Here is a 20658-nt window from a genome sequence, read left to right as displayed (position 1 = left end):
AAAGCGAAAGAGAGACTTCGAAACTCGTTTCTTTAAGAAATAAAACACGTCCCTCACCCGCGCAGACCAGCTCGCAGCAGCAGAGAAGAAACAGCGCGGAGGGCTTCATGACTCCGGGGTGGAGGAGGAGGAGAGCTCAGCCGGACTCAGTGCTGAAATATTTGTGTCCCTGAAATGCGTCCTTTTGATCACGCAGCAGCTAGTCCTCGGCTCCCTGGTCTTGTCACTTGCTCACCAGTCCCAGGCAGCAGGAGGGGCGAGTCAGCAGTTACCGGGCAGAAACACCTCCGCCGCTTCACAGAAATTCACTTCCTGCACCTTACCGCGCGTCCCGGACAGCAGAGCCATCTTTGTGAAGCGATGTATCAGCGAAAGACACGGGAAAAGTTTTTCCAAATTAATTTCAAGCACATGCTGGGGGAAAATAAAAGCCGTGCCTCATATGAGATAAACACGCAGTCGTAGCGGCAGTTTTGCACAAAGGCACAGACACGAACAAGTCGCCCCCTGATACTGAACGGGTGAGGTGCTGGCTCTGTAAGCACCTCGATGTCGGCGACGCCGTGTTGAGCAGGCAGAGTCATAAACAGGAGAAACGTTTCAGGGGGGAAAACAAAAACAACAAGTTTTATTTCCTTAGAATCATCAGAAACTAAACAGTTACTGACAAATAATTCCCCTCTTCCCCGAGTCCAGGTCTTCAACCGGGCAAAGCGGTGTAACGGAGACTCAGAGAGGAGCCCAGCCTGTCTCCAATCCCAGAAACAGGGTTTAAATCCCCCCCGTGTCTTGAGCGGAGGGTATCATGTATTTGCCTTGTAATGTGCACTATCTGCGCCTTGCAGTATGAGCCCTGCCTGTATTAGCACCGTGGAGCAGGAGGAACGATATTCCGTCCCACTGTGTACTTGTAGACGGCTGGAATGACAGAACTTGAACCCTGAGGCGCAATTCGAGCCCGTTTCTGGACACGACGCAGGGCGTCTGGAGACACCGGCTCCCCCTGGCGGCCACAGTGGGGAAACACAGCCCCTCTCCGTCACAGCACCACGTCCCGCTCAGGGTCTCCCGTCAGCGACCTGACTGCCGGCTCGACAGGGCTGAACCAGCAGCTACAGCACCGGGAGAGGAGCAGGGGAAGGGAAACACTTCCCAGGGCGTTAACACGATGTCCATAAATATCCAGAGCCAGGAATCAAACCACGTGCGCCTCAGGAGTGAAGAGGTGTGTCCATTCAGACACCACACAGCGATTTACTGCAGGTTCCTGTAAATGTACAGTGATGGATGTGGGATCAATATGAATATCTGTCATGATCACCCCTCCGTGCCACACTAATCTAATAAGATCATCACTGAGCTTATTCTCCAACACAGACTGAAGTCCATCTGCAGATCTCCCCCTCCACGTGGAGTTCAGTCGGTTTTCATCCTAAAACCAACACATTCATAACAGAAACCTGAAACAAAACAACAAGCAGATCCTATTCTTTCACACGGGGCGACTCTCAACAGCATTTCCCAGGAGTTCAGTTTCATAAAAAAGACTTCTACCCCCCACTGCGTTCTCGTTATATCCTGACTTGCGCGGTTTCTCATTAAAACAGAGGCTTCTGTGGAGTGTCAACACATTTGTGTTCTCCCGGATGGACTGCTGTAGTGCTCTACTCGCTGGGGGTATCTAAATCTACTCTGAACAAACTCCAGTAGGTCCAAACCTCAGCAGCCAGAATCCTGACCAGGTCTGGTGCAGGTGTTCACATTACTCCTGTCCTGGAGTCCCTGCACTGGCTTCCGGTCAAATTCCGTGTGGACTTTTAAAATCCTCCTGCTCACCTATAGGGCTCTGCGTGGCTGGGCGCCTCAGTACCTGTCTGAGCTATCATCGCCCTACTCCCCACCTCACAACCTTCGCTCCTCTGACTCTGCTCTCCTGTCTGTCCCCCCAGCCCGTCTACACTCTGGGGGGCGACAGGGCCTTCTCCTGCTGCGCCCCTCAAGCTCTGGAACTCTCTGCCCCAGGATATCAGAGAGGCCCCTTCTCTCAGCTCCTTCAGATCCAGACTCCAAACCCTCTTCTTCAGAAGAGCCTCTCCTGAACTGGTCTCATCCTTCACCCCTCTGCTTCTCCTAGTGCCACCACCCCCGGTCTCCTCTGTGTGCTGTCATTGTGTTTGATCTGCTGTAGTCTTCTTATTTAGTGTTGTGGTCGTCCTGTCAAGCGCTGTGAAGGCGCTATATAAAATAAAGTTGATGATCATGATGATTCTTATTATTTTGGCTTTCAAACCGAGGCCCTCGCGCGCGCCCCCTCTCGCGAGAACACGGTGAGGCTAGCGCGGGTGGGGGGCCGGGGGGGGGCCGCAGTGCGCAGGCGTGCAAACAGTGATCGACATCTTCCGTCTATCTTCGAAAGGGCGGGACGTCAAACGGTCGCTCCGACATCCGACCGCAGGTTGTCCACACGCCAGAGTCTGGTCCGCCGCAACTGACTCTCTTTAGCGGCCCGTCCAGTGGGAAGGCTGCTCGTCGTTAGCTGACCAGCACCAGCAGCGGGTTAATCATAATCATCACAGGCGCTAACCCACCAGCACATGGGATGGACTGGTGTCCTGTCCAGGGTGCGTGAGTGTGTGTGTGTGTCCTGTGATGGACTGGTGTCCTGTCCATCACCAGTCCATCACAGGACACACACACACACACACTCACACACCCTGGACAGGACACCAGTCCATCACAGGACACACACACACACCCTGGACAGGACAGCAGTCCATCACAGGACACACACACACACTCACACACCCTGGACAGGACACCAGTCCATCACAGGACACACACACACACTCACACACCCTGGACAGGACACCAGTCCATCACAGGACACACACACACTCACACACCCTGGACAGGACACCAGTCCATCACAGGACACAAACACACACACACACCCTGGACAGGACACCAGTCCATCACAGGACACACACACACTCACACACACCCTGGACAGGACACCAGTCCATCACAGGACACACACACACACTCACACACCCTGGACAGGTCCACAGCGAAAGACAAGATCATCAAGGATTCAGGCCCTGCGAGATCTCAGTCCACACTCTGCAGAGTTCCTCTCTCGGTCCATACGGCCTCTCTAGGGACCAGAGCTGTTTGATGACGACTCGCTCTGTTCTTGTCCTGGAAGACACCCGAGGGAGAGGTCAGAGGTCACAGAGAGGTCAAAGAGCATCGGGTTCAACAGCATGGCTGGAAATGTTGTTCCACACCCCCACCACTCTTTGTGTCTATCTTACTGTAATAAACTGCCAGACGAGTACCACACCAGATAACTTATATGTCATCACATCCCTCCAGTCAGTTGATCTCACACTCACCCTGGCCCGCAGTGTACTTGACGTCAGAGCTCCTACAGGCAGGACTCTGGGCTCCTAGGATGTAAAAACACAGTTCGGCGTCAGTGAGACAGCAGCACTCTGCTCTGCTCTGAGCTGTGCTGTGTCTAAAGGGCTGTCAGGTGAATTTCCACCTGTGTTCATTCACAGAGAGCAGCTCTGATTCCCTGCAGACTGAGTGACTCCTGCAGAAGGTCATGACGTTTTCTCCTGCTGTACACACTGATCTCCACACCTCTCTCCCTCTCTCACCTCGTCCTTTCTTCCTCCAGAGGACACAGGCGGCGACAGGCAGCACCAGAGCCACAATCAGGACCCCGATCACCACCCCAGCGATCAGCCCAGTGTCCAGGTCGGGTTCCGGTTCTGTCAACACAGCAGAGTGAAGAATGAGCCCGACTCCATGAGCTCTAGTTGGGAATGTGTGTCTGTGACTGTTTCTGGTGTGTGGTTTAATATCCTCTGTATCCTGTCTCTCTCTCTCGCCCTGTCTCCTCCTGCAGACTGCCCTGCTCTCAGGTCTCCAGTCTCTCTCTCTCTCTCTCACCCCAGTCCACCTCCAGCCTGTTGTCCAGACCGCTGTGCTGGACCCTGCAGGTGTAGCGATGTCTCTCTCGGCGCTCCTCCTCTTCCTCGCTGAGCGCCAGGCTCTTCCTCAGCTGGTAGGTCCCGTCTCCGTTGGGCAGCACCTCCCCCCCTGTCAGCTCCTGCTCCGGGACGGGAAGCCCGTCTCTCAGCAGGGTCAGCTCCAGGGCCCGGGGGTAGAAGCCGGTGGCCAGGCAGGTCACCTCCGTCCCCCCAGAGAGGGCGGATGTCTTCTGGAAGACCCGGACCCTGGGCTTGACTGTAGTGTGGGGGGAATTAGAGAATTAATTTGTGTAGAAAGTCAATCTTTTATGCCAGAAAGCAACAACTGTAATACCTTGCTTGCAGGTATTTTGACTGTCTTCAGAAGGAAAAAGATTTTAACTGCACTTATTTTAGCTGTCATCCAACTCCTGCTCTGGCTACACTGTATCTGTTACCGGTTATATTTCAGATTTCCTCTAAGATCTAGATGCTGAGCTGTAAAGCCCTGAGGTTTCTGTGTATGACAGGGTTTAGCCTGCAGAAACACTTTGCATGTCTTTCACATCGCTGACAGCCTGATTGCACTGACCGCTGGGCGTGACCACAGCCAGAAAACAGGCAGTGAAAAAGGGTGTTTGCACTATCTGGTCCACTTTGCTGTCTGCTTCTAGATCATCAATCGATCGATCAGAGGCTGACTGCGCTGGGACAGTAGACTGACGCTGGCTGAGGGCTACAGAGTGAATGTCAAGTCTGAATGTTTTAGGACGCCTGTAGAGGAGACAAACACAAAAACTCAAGAGGCTGACCTCTCCTCATCAGCCTGCTCCTCTCCTGCTGCAGGTAGCTCTTCAGGATCCTCACACACAGAGGCTGGTAGAATGTATCTGCCCTAATTTTATTGACCTGAAAGAGCGCCTTGTCAATGACTACTTGTGGGATGAGAAGACTCCAGCTGTAGCTCTGCGTGTTGTAGACCAGGGCGTCCCGGCTGTCGTAGGCGTCCCAGCGACCGAACCGGGCCGAACCGTCATCGTCCAGCTCGCAGCCAGCGATCCTCTGGTAGGTCCGGTGTCCTGCAACACCCAGATTGCCTGATTGATCCATCAAAGCCCTAACTGACCCAACAAGCTTCTTGACTGCAAGATCTGCACATTTACTTTCTACTTTAAGTTCGGGATTGGGTCTGGCTGATGAACTACAGTAGTTAAAACACATTTAAGGGCTGAAGACAGCTGCACAGCTCAGATTGGTCCTGTAGTTCAATCAGTTAAGGGTCTGACTGAGTAACTGGCAGCCCAGTATGTGATCTCCTGTCACAGCCTGAGGAACAGTGAGTCTGTCTCCCAGTAATGCTCCAGCCGCCTACAGTACATGTCAATATTTTATAATATGTCTTTGTTGTAAATGTCTGTAATATGTCTGTAGATTTTATTTTACTTCTATTTTTGGTTTTGTTTAATGTAAATATCATTACTTTCATTTGCTTTGGCAACACTGATTGTACCCATCGGTCATGCTAATAAAGCACCTCGAATTGAAGTGAATTGAAACTGAGAGCTGGGCTGGAACAAACACCAGGACTGTGAGATCCAGGGTCAGGACTCAGCCTCTGAGTAGCCAGTCCAGTCCAGTCCAGCCCTCAGATCAGCTACAGGTCCTGGGTTTCAGTCAGAGCCGGACAATGTCCCAACACCACCTCGGAGATTCTGCTTGGGTTCAATTTTGTCACAGCAGAATCTGCCCTTTTATCATCAGAGCAGAAGTAAGCAGAAATATCAGATGAGCTCTCACCTCTCACCTACGATCTGAACCTCACAGTGCCTTCTTTCTGACCAAAAACTCAAACACGCATTGAAATCCACCTCTACCTCACATGTCAAAAAGCTCAGTCCCCATCATTTCTATCCTTTATCTCATTCTGTTGATGCCTGTTTTTGCCCATTTGATGTTGTTTTGCACTCTGCCTGTTGTCGTTTTTGCACACTGCCTGTTGTCGTGTTGCACTGCCTGTTGTCGTGTTGCACACTGCCTGTTGTTGTTTTTGCACTCTGCCTGTTGTCGTTTTGCACTCTGCCTGTTGTCGTTTTTGCACTCTGCCTGTTGTCGTTTTTGCACACTGCCTGTTGTCGTGTTGCACACTGCCTGTTGTCGTTTTGCACTCTGCCTGTTGTCGTGTTGCACACTGCCTGTTGTCGTGTTGCACACTGCCTGTTGTCTCTGTCTTTCTTTTCTGCTACAATTGTATCGTTGTTGTTTTGTACTACTTATCGTCTGAGAGCTCGCTAAATAGCAATATATACCATCTACCTGTATGTGAGTATAATGACAATGAACTTGAACTTGAGCCCCAGGTGCTCTTCCTGATCCTGTGTGGAGGGAGGGAGGGAGATTTCAGTCTCGTGGGGGTAATACACTCACCTCCTGTGTGGTTCAGGTGAGACATCAGGAGCTGCAGCTTGTTTCTCATGCTGTTGTGGTAATGCTTCGCTGCAGTAACCTTGCTGTCTGCTTCCTCGACCTCAGCGTCCGGGCGCCAGTGTCGTCGAGAGATCATCTTCCCGACGTCGCTGTCGTAGTATTCCACCTGGACATCGTCCACCATCCCTACAACCACGAACTCCGGGAACTGGCTCGGTCCGGTTGTGAGAGTCAGGAAGTACCACAGGGAGTGAGAGTCTGGGGACAGGACAAGGACAGGAGAGTGAGCTGGACAGTGTCCACCCTCCCCCTGACCGCTAACTCTGGGCCTGTCCTGTCTGTAGAGTCCAGGGGCCCCACAGGCAGTGAGAGTCTGGGGACAGGACAAGGACAGGAGAGTGAGCTGGACAGTGTCCACCCTCCCCCTGACCGCTAACTCTGGGCCTGTCCTGTCTGTAGAGTCCAGAGGCCCCACAGGCAGTGAGAGTCTGGGGACAGGACAAGGACAGGAGAGTGAGCTGGACAGTGTCCACCCTCCCCCTGTGGAGAGTGACTTGTGACAGGCCAAGACCGTTCATCTCAGATCTGCCATGACCCGTCTTCCTTACTAGTTTACGCACCGGATGAATTTCGCCTCCAATACTCGGAGCCCAACACTGCCTGCTGTGAGAGATCTGAACGATCACAAGGAGAGATGCCCCTCCGTATCTGCTGAATTGATTGTAAACATCCCGGAGCCTCTTTTAACCGGAGCAGAAATCTGGCTATATCGCAAAAAAAAACAAAACAAAACAAATACGTCCCCCTAGAGCCGTGAGCCAGTGTTGCAGCGTACCGAGTGGGCAAGTGGATCGTGTTTATTTTTGAACAGGGCACAAAGCGGCGCTTGTATCTCCTGCGAGGGGGATATGCAGGTGAAACCTGATGATTGATCATCATCGATTCATCATTTTAGGAGTGGACTATTTGTTTGTTTTTTTTAAAATCAAGCGCGGACTCGCGTAAAAGAAACCAGGACATGTCGGAACGTGGCCATTGGGTTTTTGTAATATTGCCCGAGGAGTGTTTTTTTGCGGCAGACTGGCGCTTGAACAGGCTTCTGTTTGCAAACCCCTCGTACGTCGTCCACCCCCACTTAACAAAACGGCCGAAAGGGGGCCGTGACGCGTTGGTTTCACGGACACGGTGAGATCTCCCGGCGCGACTTTAAAATTTTAATATCGCCGGGAATCGCGCTCGGGGTCTCTGGCTCCACCGCGCACAGGAGACGGGCGCCGGAGGTCAAACAGAAAGCGAAAGAGAGACTTCGAAACTCGTTCCTTTATTAATAAAACCCTCACCCGCCCAGGCCAGCTCGCCGCAGCAGAGAAGAAACAGCGCGGAGGGCTTCATGACTCCGGGGTGAAGGAGGAGGAGGAGGAGAGCTCAGCCGGACTCAGGGCGGACCGTCTGTGAGGACGCTCAGAGTCTGGGGTCACTGGTGACGGTACTACAAATGTCACCGCATTCTTGTTTTTTTTTTACAGCTGCATTTTTAACAGTGCCAGCCAATAGCAGCCGGCGCGTCAGTCGTTCACCAGGAAGGTTAACACTTAAAAAAACAATTATTCAACGTATAAAGAATGTTCCCATACAACTACAACCAGAGGATGGAAAACAGGTACAAGAGAAAAAAAAAAACCACAAACAGAAAAAAAACAAGCATTTTACCGAGGTCACGAAGTGAATGATGTGATTTACTTGTATTGGTTGCATCTCTTCGAATGTCTTCCTCGCTTTGTTATTTCTCAAAGTTTTTAGAGCATTTCAAGAGTGTTTCAGCTCCACCTCAGAAGTACCGAAAGGGGGAGGATTACTAGACCCTTGTGATTTATGGGTTTGAAATTCACCCAGAATGACTAATACATTGACTAGAAATAACTGCTCTTTTTTCCCCAATTTTCTGTGAAACGGTACGATAAAATATCAGACTATTTTCTGTTTAACACTTGTTTAACACTGTTAAACAACGTGTTTAACACGTTTAACACTTGTCGTCATCCACACACACACAAAAAGAGATGTTATGTGAGGTTTCAGCCCCCGTCGCAAACAATATTAAAATACCGTTCGTAATAATTGGTTAATGATTATAACGGCGCGTTATTGATATACATCAAGACGAGGTGGCCCGGGAAGACCCCTGTGTCGGAGCAGTTTAAAACATGGGCGCAGAGGCGTATCTGCAGACGATTTCGGTCTGCGGAAATATGAAAGCGGACGTTATTTCAGAAGTTGAGTTGATTTCGTCACGTGTAACCCCTGACGATGTGGGCGCGCTATGATGAACAGGCTGGATAGGAGTCTTTCCGGTCCGGTCATCAAACTCATCAATGAATTTCCAAAGGGGGGGAGGTTTCCACAAAAACAGGGACATTTATCAGTGAAGTTTTGGAGTGTCGTGCCTGAACCCCCATACTGTATGGCACGGATTCAAACGTGCTCGGAGATCCAGCCTTGTGCTGTAGTTAGCACCCCCTTTCTTTGATATTACGACCTATTACTTCACCGATAAAACCTAGAGGTTAGCTCCCCAAAAAGCAATTAAGCCTAATAAATGCCGAACCGGGCGACCTGGTGAGTTGAGCCGGCGGGTGCTCCCGACCTGTAAATACCTCTTCCGAGCTTTTGTCTCATTTTGTAATAATAATAATAATAATAATAATAATAATAATAATAATAATAATAATTCCTAACACTCTCTATATAGCGCCTTGCCGGACCCTCCCCTCAGAGCTCTTCCCGGGTCAGGGGGATCCCCTCCAGCCCCCCCAGTGTGCAGCCCCCACCTGGATGATGCTCCAGTCCGCTCAGCACACAGCAGCTCTCAGTGGGGAGGAGAGCAGAGGGATGGAGCCAGTTCAGAGAGGGGGGGGGGGGTGATTAGGAGGCCATGATTGGGAAGGGCCAGTGGGAAATTTGGCCAGGACACTGGGGTAACACCCCTACTCTTCTCCAGAGACACCCCGGGATTGTTAATGAGCACAGAGAGTCAGGACCTCGGTTTGACGGCGCCTGTTTACAGTCCAGTGTCCCCCGTCACTATACTGGGGCATCAGGACCCCCACAGACCGCAGGGTGAGAGCGCCCCCTGCTGGCCCCCACTCACACCTCTCCCAGCAGCAGCAGCCTCAGTTTTTCCCAGGAGTCTCCCCTCCAGGTACTGGCCGGGCTCACACACCTGCTGGGCTCCAGTGGGAGCTTCAGGGGGATATGGCTGCTGGCTTGTAGGTAAGACCAGTACACCTGTATCACGTTTTAAGTATTAAGCTGTTTTTTTTTTTAAAAAAAGGCTTGTATTTCGTGTTTTGCGACGCCACTGTTCCGCAGTGTAAGGTTCAGGTGTTTATTATAGCCGTTTGAAAAAGCCTGCCGTTGGTCAGGGGGCCGTATACGTTATCAGGGAGTTGACTTAAACGTCTCTTAAAAGTTTCGTGCCAAGATAAGCACCCGGGTCCCGCTGCCGTGGGTTTAAGCGTGTCTTGCCACGGCGATGTTTTTTTTTTTTTAAAAAAAAAACCTGGTTTATGTGTTGGGTCGTGTTGAAAATGCGCCGTAGCAGCCGAGGAAAAGTTTCCAAAGTAAAAATGGACGGGTTCGGGGGGTGGGATCATCGCTACCCGCTTGCTGGAAACCCGAAGGGGTAATATCTCTGGAAACCCTACCGTGTTTTGGGGTCATTTTTGAGAAAATAAACTTTAAAAAAAAAAAGGCTCCCCGGACTGGGAAGCCGCGCACGGCGCTCATGGGAGTTGTAGTTCTTACAGCCAAGGGGAATGTTTTTTTTTTAAAGAATTTTTTATTAAATTTGTAAAGAATTTACAAATACAAATACAATCAGAGGATCAAATTAGGTACAAGAAAATAAACACAAACAGGAAAAATAAACAGTTAACCGCCAGAGGTAATAAGTAAGTTATATGATTAACTTGTATTTTTTAGATATATCATATGTTTTCCGTGCTTTATTATTTCTCACATTTTTAATAGAATTTAAATAGTGTTTCAGCTCCACCTCAAAAGAACTAAAAAGGGGAGGATTATTAGACCATTTGGATTTATGGATGTGAAATTTACCAAGAATGATTAATAAATTGACTATAAATAAATGCTAAAAAAACACCTTTAACTGCCTGCAAACAAAACTCTGTAAATCCGTCCAAAACAACTTCACAAACCTACACCTAACAAATAAATGCACCAAAGATTCCTTTTCCGCCCGACAGCCAAGGGAATGTTTCGTGCGGATACGTTTCGATCGCCTTATCGCAGTGGCAACAGCTGTGATCACTGGGAAATTCATCAATTGGATCAAATTCGCGGACCCGCCCCGCCGCGCCTGGCCTCCGAGGCGGCAGGGGGCGCTCGCACGGCCGCGGGGGGGGGGGGGAGGGGCGCGCAGCCCCCCCCCTTCCTCTCCCTCAGGCGGAAGTAGGAAGTCGGCGTTTTCAACTCGGACTTCCGGAACATGGCGGCCCGCTGCGGCGGTTTCTGAAGGCCAGGTGCGAGTTCTGTCCTTGTCAGGCGTTGAAGGTTTCCGTATTCTCCTGCTCTTCTGTCCCCTCGGCTCCGCGGAACGGTTCTCCTTGCCCGTGGGTCCCGCTTAGCGTACGGGCTCCACCAGTGTCGTGGGCGGTCGCGAAAGAGGACACCAGACCGGGTTCCAGACGAGAGACGGGCATTTCGCCTGTCCCGCCCGCCCGCTGGAGAGATGCAGGGATGTTTTCACGTTGTGTCCGGAGAGAAGCCGGGGTGATCGGCTTCAGCCGCAGGGCTGGGCAGCTTGTTCCCCACCCCCGCCCCCCTCTGTGTACAGAATCGCCTCCCGTATTTATAGTCCCACATGAGAACCGTGTCGTGATTAGGGTTATTCTGGAAAGAAAAAAAAAGTGTTTCTCTCTTATTTCTAGTGCAGGATATATGTTTGCCTTCTCTATTGTGTTGTGTAATGTCTGTATTGTCCGTAGCCTATGTGGACGGGGGGTTAAAACCGAGACCAGGAGACACCTCTTTACAAAGACACAGCTGGATGAGATCTTTGTGGCCAGTTTTCTGATTCTCCAAGCAGGCCAGGGGATAGAGTGGTCAGCAGCGCTGCCCCAGAGCTCTGGGGTCCTGGGTTCAGGCTGGGACCTGTGGGGGTTTGCGTGTTCTCCCAGAGTTTGTGTGGGTTTCCTCCCACAGTCCAAAAACGTTTGTGAGTGTGTGTGTCCTGTGATGGGCTGGTGTCCTGTCCAGGTTGTGTGTGTGTGTCCTGTGATGGGCTGGTGTCCTGTCCAGTGTGTGTGTGTGTCCTGTGATGGACTGGTGTCCTGTCCAGGGTGTGTGTGTGTGTCCTGTGATGGACTGGTGTCCTGTCCAGGGTGTGCGAGTGTGTGTGTGTCCTGTGATGGACTGCTGTCCTGTCCAGGGTGTGTGAGTGTGTGTGTCCTGTGATGGACTGCTGTCCTGTCCAGGGTGTGTGAGTGTGTGTCTGTGTCCTGTGATGGACTGCTGTCCTGTCCAGGGTGTGTGAGTGTGTGTGTGTCCTGTGATGGACTGGTGTCCTGTCCAGGGTGTGTGAGTGTGTGTGAGTGTCCTGTGATGGACTGCTGTCCTGTCCAGGGTGTGTGTGTGTGTGTGTGTGTGTGTGTGTGTGTCCTGTGATGGACTGCTGTCCTGTCCAGGGTGTGTGAGTGTGTGTGTGTGTCCTGTGATGGACTGGTGTCCTGTCCAGGGTGTGTGAGTGTGTGTGAGTGTGCTGTGATGGACTGGTGTCCTGTCCAGGGTGTGTGAGTGTGTGTGTGTGTCCTGTGATGGACTGGTGTCCAGGGTGAGCCCTGCCTTGTGCCTGTTGCATGCTGGGACAGACTCCGCTCCCCTGTGATCTGAGCTGTAAGAAAGCCGATGGATAGCAGTCAGGTCAGGTGTCTGTGCCTCCCTCTGAGCTGTTCTGGTGTTCTGACCCGATCGGTGCCTCCGGACTGACGCTCTTCCCGTCTGATCGCAGCGGACGGCGATGTGGCGCCCAGCTCGCCGCGTCCCCCTGGGGGCGCTGTGGGGGCGGCCGGCCCACGACCTGCCGACCTCCCGGGCCGCGCCCGCCCCGGACCGAGGCCGGGCGGAGAAGCAGAAGAGGAGGCGGGAGAGGGAGCGGGCCGTCCTGGCAGACTGCGCCACGGTGAGCCAGCGAGGGAGGGAGGGAGGGAGGGAGGGAGGGAGGGGAGGGGCTCATTGCCCACAGGGCTGTCTTGTTCCCCACCCCCGCCACCCTCTGTGTACAGTAGAGCCCCCTGTCCTGACTGGAGGAGCTCGCCCAGCTGTGTCTGGAGAGGAGCCAGGGTATCGGCTTCAACCACAGGGCTGGGCAGCTTGTTCCCCACCCCCACCCCCCTCTGTGTACAGAAGAGCCTCCTGTCCTGACTGGAGGAGCTCACCCAGCTGTGTCTGGAGAGGAGCCAGGGTATCGGCTTCAACCACAGGGCTGGGCAGCCTGTTCCCCACCCCCGCCCCCCTCTGCGTACAGAAGCGCCTCCTGCCCTGAGCCCTGTACGCTCTCGCCCCGTGGGGTGCGTCCCTCTGGAGGTGCTGGAGTCGCCCCGCTCTGCTGGGCCGGGAGTCCACTGTCGTCCGGGAGCGGCTCTGATCCTGCCTCTGGGCGGTGCTGTCTCCTGCCAGGGCGCCGGGGCGTCGGGGCCGCAGTGGAAGGAGAAGGAGAGGATGGTCTACACCGCGCCCACGCCGCCCGGGGAGAGGAAGGGTGAGGAGAGTGTGAGAGTGTGAGAGTGTGAGAGTGTGAGAGTGTGAGAGAGGGAGAGAGGGAGAGAGAGAGAGAGAGAGTGAGAGTGTGTGTGACAGCGTGAGAGAGTGTGTGACAGCGTGAGAGTGTGTGAGAGAGTGAGGGTGTGTGTGACAGCATGAGAGTGTGTGAGAGAGTGAGGGTGTGTGTGACAGCATGAGAGTGTGTGTGAGAGTGAGTGTGTGTGACAGCGTGAGAGAGTGAGGGTGTGTGTGACAGCGTGAGAGAGTGAGGGTGTGTGTGACAGCGTGTGAGAGAGAGAGTGTGTGTGTGAGTGTGTGAGAGATTGAGTGTGTGTGACAGCGTGAGAGAGTGAGAGTGTGTGTGACAGTGTGAGGGTGTGTGTGAGAGTGAGTGTGTGAGCGAGTGTGAGAGAGTGTGTGTGTGACAGCGTGAGAGAGTGAGGGTGTGTGTGACAGTGTGAGGGTGTGAGATTGAGAGTGTGTGACAGTGTGTGTGTGATTGTGTGAGAGAGTGAGGGTGTGTGTGACAGCGTGAGAGAGTGAGGGTGTGTGTGACAGTGTGAGGGTGTGAGATTGAGAGTGTGTGACAGTGTGTGTGTGAGTGTGTGAGAGATTGAGTGTGTGTGACAGCATGAGAGAGTGAGGGTGTGTGTGACAGTGTGAGGGTGTGAGATTGAGAGTGTGTGACAGCGAGTGAGCATGTGAGTGTGTGACCGTGTGTGTGACAGCGTGAGAGAGTGAGAGTGTGTGACAGTGTGTGAGAGTCTACCGAGTCCCTGTGTCCCTGTGTGCTCTCTGACGACGGGCCCCTCTGCCCCTCTCTCAGACACCTCCGGCCCCCTGCCCCCGGCCTACAGCCCCCAGTACGTGGAGGCCTGCTGGTACCAGTGGTGGGAGAGAGAGGGCTTCTTCACCCCGGAGTACCAGGTGAGGAGGAGGAGGAGGGGCGGGATTCAGAGAGGGGTGGACGAGGAAGGGTGTGAGTGGAAATGAAGTTTCCTCTTCCTCTCGCTGCTTGTTTACAGTAGCGTGTGGTAGGGCATTATTATTACTGTTACTTAATTGTATTATTATTGCTGCTGTCGTTTTTAATATTGTTCTTACTATTATTATTATTATTATTATTATTATTATTATTATTATTCTTGCTGCTGTTTTTATTATTATATATACAGTATTATTATTATTGCTGCTGTAGTTGTTATTATTATTTATATATATACAGTATTATTATTATTATTTATATATATAGTGTTATCAGGGTTGCTGCTGTAGTTATTATTATATATACAGTATTATTATTAATAATATATAGAGTATTATTATTATTATTATTTATACATACAGTATTATTATTATTCTTTATATATACAGTATTACTGTGGTTGCTGCTGCTGTAGTTGGTATTATTATTATTTATATATACAGTATTGTTATTTATATATACAGTATCACTGTGGTTGCTGCTGTAGTTGGTATTATGATGATTTCTATATACAGTATTGTTATTTATATATACAGTATCACTGTGGTTGCTGCTGTAGTTGGTATTATGATGATTTCTATATACAGTATTGTTATTTATATATACAGTATCACTGTGGTTGCTGCTGCTGTAGTTGGTATTATGATGATTTCTATATACAGTATTGTTATTTATATATACAGTATCACTGTGGTTGCTGCCGCTGTAGTTGGTATTATGATGATTTCTATATACAGTATTGTTATTTATATATACAGTATCACTGTGGCTGCTGCCGCTGTAGTTGGTATTATGATGATTTCTATGTACAGTATTGTTATTTATATATTCAGTATCACTGTGGTTGCTGCTGCTGTAGTTGGTATTATGATGATTTCTATATACAGTATTGTTATTTATATATACAGTATCACTGTGGCTGCTGCCGCTGTAGTTGGTATTATGATGATTTCTATATACAGTATTGTTATTTATATATTCAGTATCACTGTGGCTGCTGCTGCTGTAGTTGGTATTATGATGATTTCTATATACAGTATTGTTATTTATATATACAGTATCACTGTGGTTGCTGCTGTAGTTGGTATTATGATGATTTCTATATACAGTATTGTTATTTATATATTCAGTATCACTGTGGCTGCTGCCGCTGTAGTTGGTATTATGATGATTTCTATATACAGTATTGTTATTTATATATACAGTATCACTGTGGCTGCTGCTGCTGTAGTTGGTATTATGATGATTTCTATATACAGTATTGTTATTTATATATACAGTATCACTGTGGCTGCTGCTGCTGTAGTTGGTATTATGATGATTTCTATATACAGTATTGTTATTTATATATACAGTATCACTGTGGCTGCTGCTGCTGTAGTTGGTATTATGATGATTTCTATATACAGTATTGTTATTTATATATTCAGTATCACTGTGGCTGCTGCTGCTGTAGTTGGTATTATGATGATTTCTATATACAGTATTGTTATTTATATATACAGTATCACTGTGGTTGCTGCTGCTGTAGTTGGTATTATGATGATTTCTATATACAGTATTGTTATTTATATATACAGTATCACTGTGGTTGCTGCTGCTGTAGTTGGTATTATGATGATTTCTATATACAGTATTGTTATTTATATATTCAGTATCACTGTGGCTGCTGCCGCTGTAGTTGGTATTATGATGATTTCTATATACAGTATTGTTATTTATATATACAGTATCACTGTGGTTGCTGCTGCTGTAGTTGGTATTATCTCATACTGTGTATGTCGCCGTCGAGGCTGCTGATGGCTCTGCTCTGCTCTCCCCTTGCAGGGCCGGCTGCCCCAGGCGCTGGGCCGGTCGTTCTCCATGTGCATCCCCCCGCCCAACGTCACGGGCTCCCTGCACCTGGGCCACGCCCTCACGGTGGCCCTCGAGGACGCCCTGGCCCGCTGGTGAGGCAGGGCTCAGATCAGGGCCAGATTGGAGTGTCTGTGTGTCACTGTGTCACTGTGTCTGTGTGTCACTGTGTCAGTGTGTCAGTGGGTCAGTGTGTTGCTGTTCCAGGAGGAGGATGCAGGGCTACAGGGTGTTCTCAGTGTGTTTGTGTGTTATTGTGTCTGTGTGTTGCTGCTCCAGGAGGAGGGTGCAGGGCTACAGTGTGTTCTCAGTGTGTTATTGTGTCAGTGTGTCAGTGTGCCTGTGTGTCAGTGTGTCAGTGTGTCTGTGTGTTGCTGTTCCAGGAGGAGGGTGGAGGGCTACAGTGTGTTCTCAGTGTGTTATTGTGTCTGTGTGTTGCTGTTCCAGGAGGAGGGTGCAGGGCTACAGTGTGTTTGTGTGTTATTGTGTCTGTGTGTTGCTGTTCAAGGAGGAGGGTGCAGGGCTACAGTGTGTTCTCAGTGTGTTTGTGTGTCAGTGTGTCTGTGTGTTGCTGCTCCAGGAGGAGGGTGCAGGGCTACAGGATGTTCTCAGTGTGTTCTCAGTGTGTTATTGTGTCTGTGTGTTGCTGTTCCAGGAGGAGGATGCAGGGCTACAGGGTGCTGTGGGTCCCAGGCTGTGATCACGCTGGGATCGCCACTCAGGTCAGTGTGTTTAACAGCGCAGGGGGCTAGAAACGGGACTGGGTTCAGGGTGAAGTGCTAATAAAGTCCGCTCTGTGTAACGTCATCAGCTGTTGTGTCTGTGTCAGGTGTGTGTGTGTCTGTGTCAGGTGTGTGTGTGTCAAGGGAGTGCGTGTGTCTGTGTCAGGTGTGTGTGTCTGTCTGTGTCTGTGTCAGGTGTGTGTGTGTCTGTCTGTGTCTGTGTCAGGTGAGTGTGTGTGTCTGTGTCAGGGTATGTGTCTGTGTCAGGTGTGTGAGTGCAGTGTCAGATGAGTGTGTGTCTGTGTCAGGTGAGTGTCTGTCTGTCTGTGTCTGTGTCAGGTGAGTGCGTGTGTCTGTGTCAGGTGTGTGTGTGCCTGTTTGTGTCTGTGTCAGGTGAGTGCGTGTGTCTGTGTCAGGTGTGTGTCTGTCTGTCTGTGTCTGTGTCAGGTGAGTGCGTGTGTCTGTGTCTTGTCGGGTTTGTGTTTGTCAGGTGAGTGCGTGTGTCTGTGTCAGGTGAGTGTCTGTCTGTCTGTGTCTGTGTCAGGTGAGTGCGTGTGCGTGTGCCAGGTGAGAGTGTGTGTCTGTGTCAGGTGTGCGTGTGTCTGTCTGTGTCTGTGTCAGGTGAGTGTGTGTGTCTGTGTCAGGGTATGTGTCTGTGTCAGGTGTGTGAGTGCAGTGTCAGATGAGTGTGTGTGTGTGTCAGGTGAGTGTCTGTGAGTGCAGTGTCAGATGAGTGTGTGTGTGTGTCAGGTGAGTGAGTGCAGTGTCAGGTGAGTGTGTGTGTGTGTCGGGTGAGTGTACAGCCCGGCTCTCCCTGTGTCTCGCAGGTGGTGGTGGAGAAGAAGCTGCTGAGAGAGAGGGGTCTACTCAGGACGGACATGAGCCGAGATCACTTCCTGCAGGAGGTCTGGGCCTGGAAGAACGAGTGAGTCTGAGCTCTCTCTCTCTCTCTCTCTCTCTCTTGTTCTCTCGTTCTCTCTCGTTCTCTCCTCTTTCTGCCTGCTGTCCCTCAATGTGGTCCTCTTCCTTTCTTCCAAGTCTCTGTGGCTCTTCCTCGTATCGGTTTCAACACTGGGGCTGGAGAGCACGGTCCCCACTCCCACCACCCTCTGTGTACAGAAGAGCCTCCTGTTTTGCACCCTGACAGCTCTTGCTCTTTGATTCCTGTTTGCGCGCTCAGGGGTCCCTGTCTGTGTATTTCACAGGAAGGGAGATGAGATCTATCACCAGTTGCGCAGGATGGGGGCGTCGCTGGACTGGAGCCGAGCCCGTTTCACCATGGACCAGGTAAATAACATTAATATAAAATCTGCAGACATATTACAGACATTTACAACAGAGACACGTCATAAAATATTTACTGTACATATACTGTAGACAGATGGAGCACTATTGGGAGACAGACTCACTGCTCCTCAGGCTGGGACAGGAGATCACACACTGTATTATTATTATTATTGAGAGACTGGCTCACTGTTCCTCAGGCTGGGACAGGAGATCACACACTGGATTATTATTATTGAGAGACAGGCTCACTGTCTGTTCCTCAGGCTGGGACAGGAGATCACACACTGTATTATTATTATTGAGAGACGGGCTCACTGTCTGTTCCTCAGGCTGGGACAGGAGATCACACACTGTATTATTATTATTGAGAGACAGGCTCACTGTCTGTTCCTCAGGCTGGGACAGGAGATCACACACTGTATTATTATTATTATTGAGAGACTGGCTCACTGTTCCTCAGGCTGGGACAGGAGATCACACACTGGATTATTATTATTGAGAGACAGGCTCACTGTCTGTTCCTCAGGCTGGGACAGGAGATCACACACTGGATTATTATTATTGAGAGACGGGCTCACTGTCTGTTCCTCAGGCTGGGACAGGAGATCACACACTGTATTATTATTATTGAGAGACAGGCTCACTGTCTGTTCCTCAGGCTGGGACAGGAGATCACACACTGTATTATTATTATTGAGAGACAGGCTCACTGTCTGTTCCTCAGGCTGGGACAGGAGGTCACACACTGTATTATTATTATTGAGAGACAGGCTCACTGTCTGTTCCTCAGGCTGGGACAGGAGATCACACACTGTATTATTATTATTGAGAGACAGGCTCACTGTCTGTTCCTCAGGCTGGGACAGGAGATCACACACTGTATTATTATGATTGAGAGACAGGCTCACTGTCTGTTCCTCAGGCTGGGACAGGAGATCACACACTGTATTATTATTATTGAGAGACAGGCTCACTGTTCCTCAGGATGGGACAGGAGATCACACACTGTATTATTATTATTGAGAGACGGGCTCACTGTTCCTCAGGATGGGACAGGAGATCACACACTGTATTATTATTATTGAGAGACAGGCTCACTGTTCCTCAGGCTGGGACAGGAGATCACACACTGTATTATTATTATTGAGAGACAGACTCACTGTTCCTCAAGCTGGGACAGGATATCACACACTGTATTATTATTATTGAGAGACAGACTCACTGTTCCTCAGGCTGTGACAGGAGATCACACACTGTATTATTATTATTGAGAGACGGGCTCACTGTCTGTTCCTCAGGCTGGGACAGGAGATCACACACTGGATTATTATTATTGAGAGACAGGCTCACTGTTCCTCAGGCTGGGACAGGAGATCACACACTGTATTATTATTATTGAGAGACAGGCTCACTGTTCCTCAGGATGGGACAGGAGATCACACACTGTATTATTATTATTGAGAGACGGGCTCACTGTTCCTCAGGATGGGACAGGAGATCACACACTGTATTATTATTATTGAGAGACAGGCTCACTGTTCCTCAGGCTGGGACAGGAGATCACACACTGTATTATTATTATTGAGAGACAGACTCACTGTTCCTCAAGCTGGGACAGGATATCACACACTGTATTATTATTATTGAGAGACAGACTCACTGTTCCTCAGGCTGTGACAGGAGATCACACACTGTATTATTATTATTGAGAGACGGGCTCACTGTCTGTTCCTCAGGCTGGGACAGGAGATCACACACTGGATTATTATTATTGAGAGACAGGCTCACTGTTCCTCAGGCTGGGACAGGAGATCACACACTGGATTATTATTATTGAGAGACAGGCTCACTGTCTGTTCCTCAGGCTGGGACAGGAGATCACACACTGGATTATTATTATTGGGAGACAGACTCACTGCTCCTCAGGCTGGGACAGGAGATCACACACTGTATTATTATTATTGAGAGACAGGCTCACTGTCTGTTCCTCAGGCTGGGACAGGAGATCACACACTGTATTATTATTATTGAGAGACAGGCTCACTGTTCCTCAGGCTGGGACAGGAGGTCACACACTGTATTATTATTATTGAGAGACAGGCTCACTGTCTGTTCCTCAGGCTGGGACAGGAGATCACACACTGTATTATTATTATTGAGAGACAGGCTCACTGTCTGTTCCTCAGGCTGGGACAGGAGATCACACACTGTATTATTATGATTGAGAGTCAGGCTCACTGTCTGCTCCTCAGGCTGGGACAGGAGATCACACACTGTATTATTATTATTGAGAGACAGGCTCACTGTCTGTTCCTCAGGCTGGGACAGGAGATCACACACTGTATTATTATTATTGAGAGACAGGCTCACTGTCTGTTCCTCAGGCTGGGACAGGAGGTCACACACTGTATTATTATTATTGAGAGACAGGCTCACTGTTCCTCAGGCTGGGACAGGAGATCACACACTGTATTATTATTATTGAGAGACGGGCTCACTGTCTGTTCCTCAGGCTGGGACAGGAGATCACACACTGGATTATTATTATTGGGAGACAGACTCACTGCTCCTCAGGCTGGGACAGGAGATCACACACTGGATTATTATTATTGAGAGACAGGCTCAC

General features: G+C 50.0%; 2 protein-coding genes across 8 annotated transcripts in view; one reads left to right on the top strand and one right to left on the bottom strand.

Moving 5' to 3' along the window:
* LOC148662506 (uncharacterized) overlaps positions 1–8268 on the bottom strand; it is a 107618-nt gene extending 99350 nt beyond the window's left edge. The window contains exons 1-8 of the mRNA XM_088633010.1: positions 8145–8268; positions 7745–7995; positions 6405–6662; positions 4793–5059; positions 3961–4257; positions 3666–3779; positions 3396–3449; positions 3160–3198 (exon numbers count right to left, since the gene is read on the bottom strand). Coding sequence (XP_088489136.1) covers positions 3160–3198; positions 3396–3449; positions 3666–3779; positions 3961–4257; positions 4793–5059; positions 6405–6662; positions 7745–7796 — 1081 coding nt within the window. The 5' untranslated portion in view covers positions 7797–7995; positions 8145–8268. The remainder of the gene's footprint in view (positions 1–3159; positions 3199–3395; positions 3450–3665; positions 3780–3960; positions 4258–4792; positions 5060–6404; positions 6663–7744; positions 7996–8144) is intronic.
* Positions 8269–9570: 1302 nt separating this feature from the next.
* The window catches only part of vars2 (valyl-tRNA synthetase 2, mitochondrial), a 38485-nt gene continuing 27397 nt past the window's right edge, over positions 9571–20658 (top strand). For 3 of the 7 annotated variants that reach the window (XM_088632023.1, XM_088632029.1, XM_088632026.1), the window contains exons 1-9: positions 10837–10945; positions 12433–12603; positions 13101–13182; positions 14011–14111; positions 15997–16118; positions 16231–16502; positions 16564–16745; positions 17573–17670; positions 17951–18032. In XM_088632023.1, coding sequence (XP_088488149.1) covers positions 12442–12603; positions 13101–13182; positions 14011–14111; positions 15997–16118; positions 16231–16502; positions 16564–16745; positions 17573–17670; positions 17951–18032 — 1101 coding nt within the window. In that variant the 5' untranslated portion in view covers positions 10837–10945; positions 12433–12441. Of the gene's footprint in view, positions 9675–10836; positions 10977–11014; positions 11036–12432; positions 12604–13100; positions 13183–14010; positions 14112–15996; positions 16119–16230; positions 16503–16563; positions 16746–17572; positions 17671–17950; positions 18033–20658 lie in introns of those variants that run through there. The other 4 variants (XM_088632024.1, XM_088632030.1, XM_088632025.1 and 1 more) reach the window with 4 other exon arrangements.

The sequence above is a fragment of the Lepisosteus platostomus genome, chromosome 5 (genome assembly GCF_059453375.1).
Source record: "Lepisosteus platostomus isolate fLepPlt1 chromosome 5, fLepPlt1.hap1, whole genome shotgun sequence".
NCBI lineage: Eukaryota > Metazoa > Chordata > Actinopteri > Semionotiformes > Lepisosteidae > Lepisosteus > Lepisosteus platostomus.
This window is presented reverse-complemented; position numbering and strand designations above follow the sequence as displayed.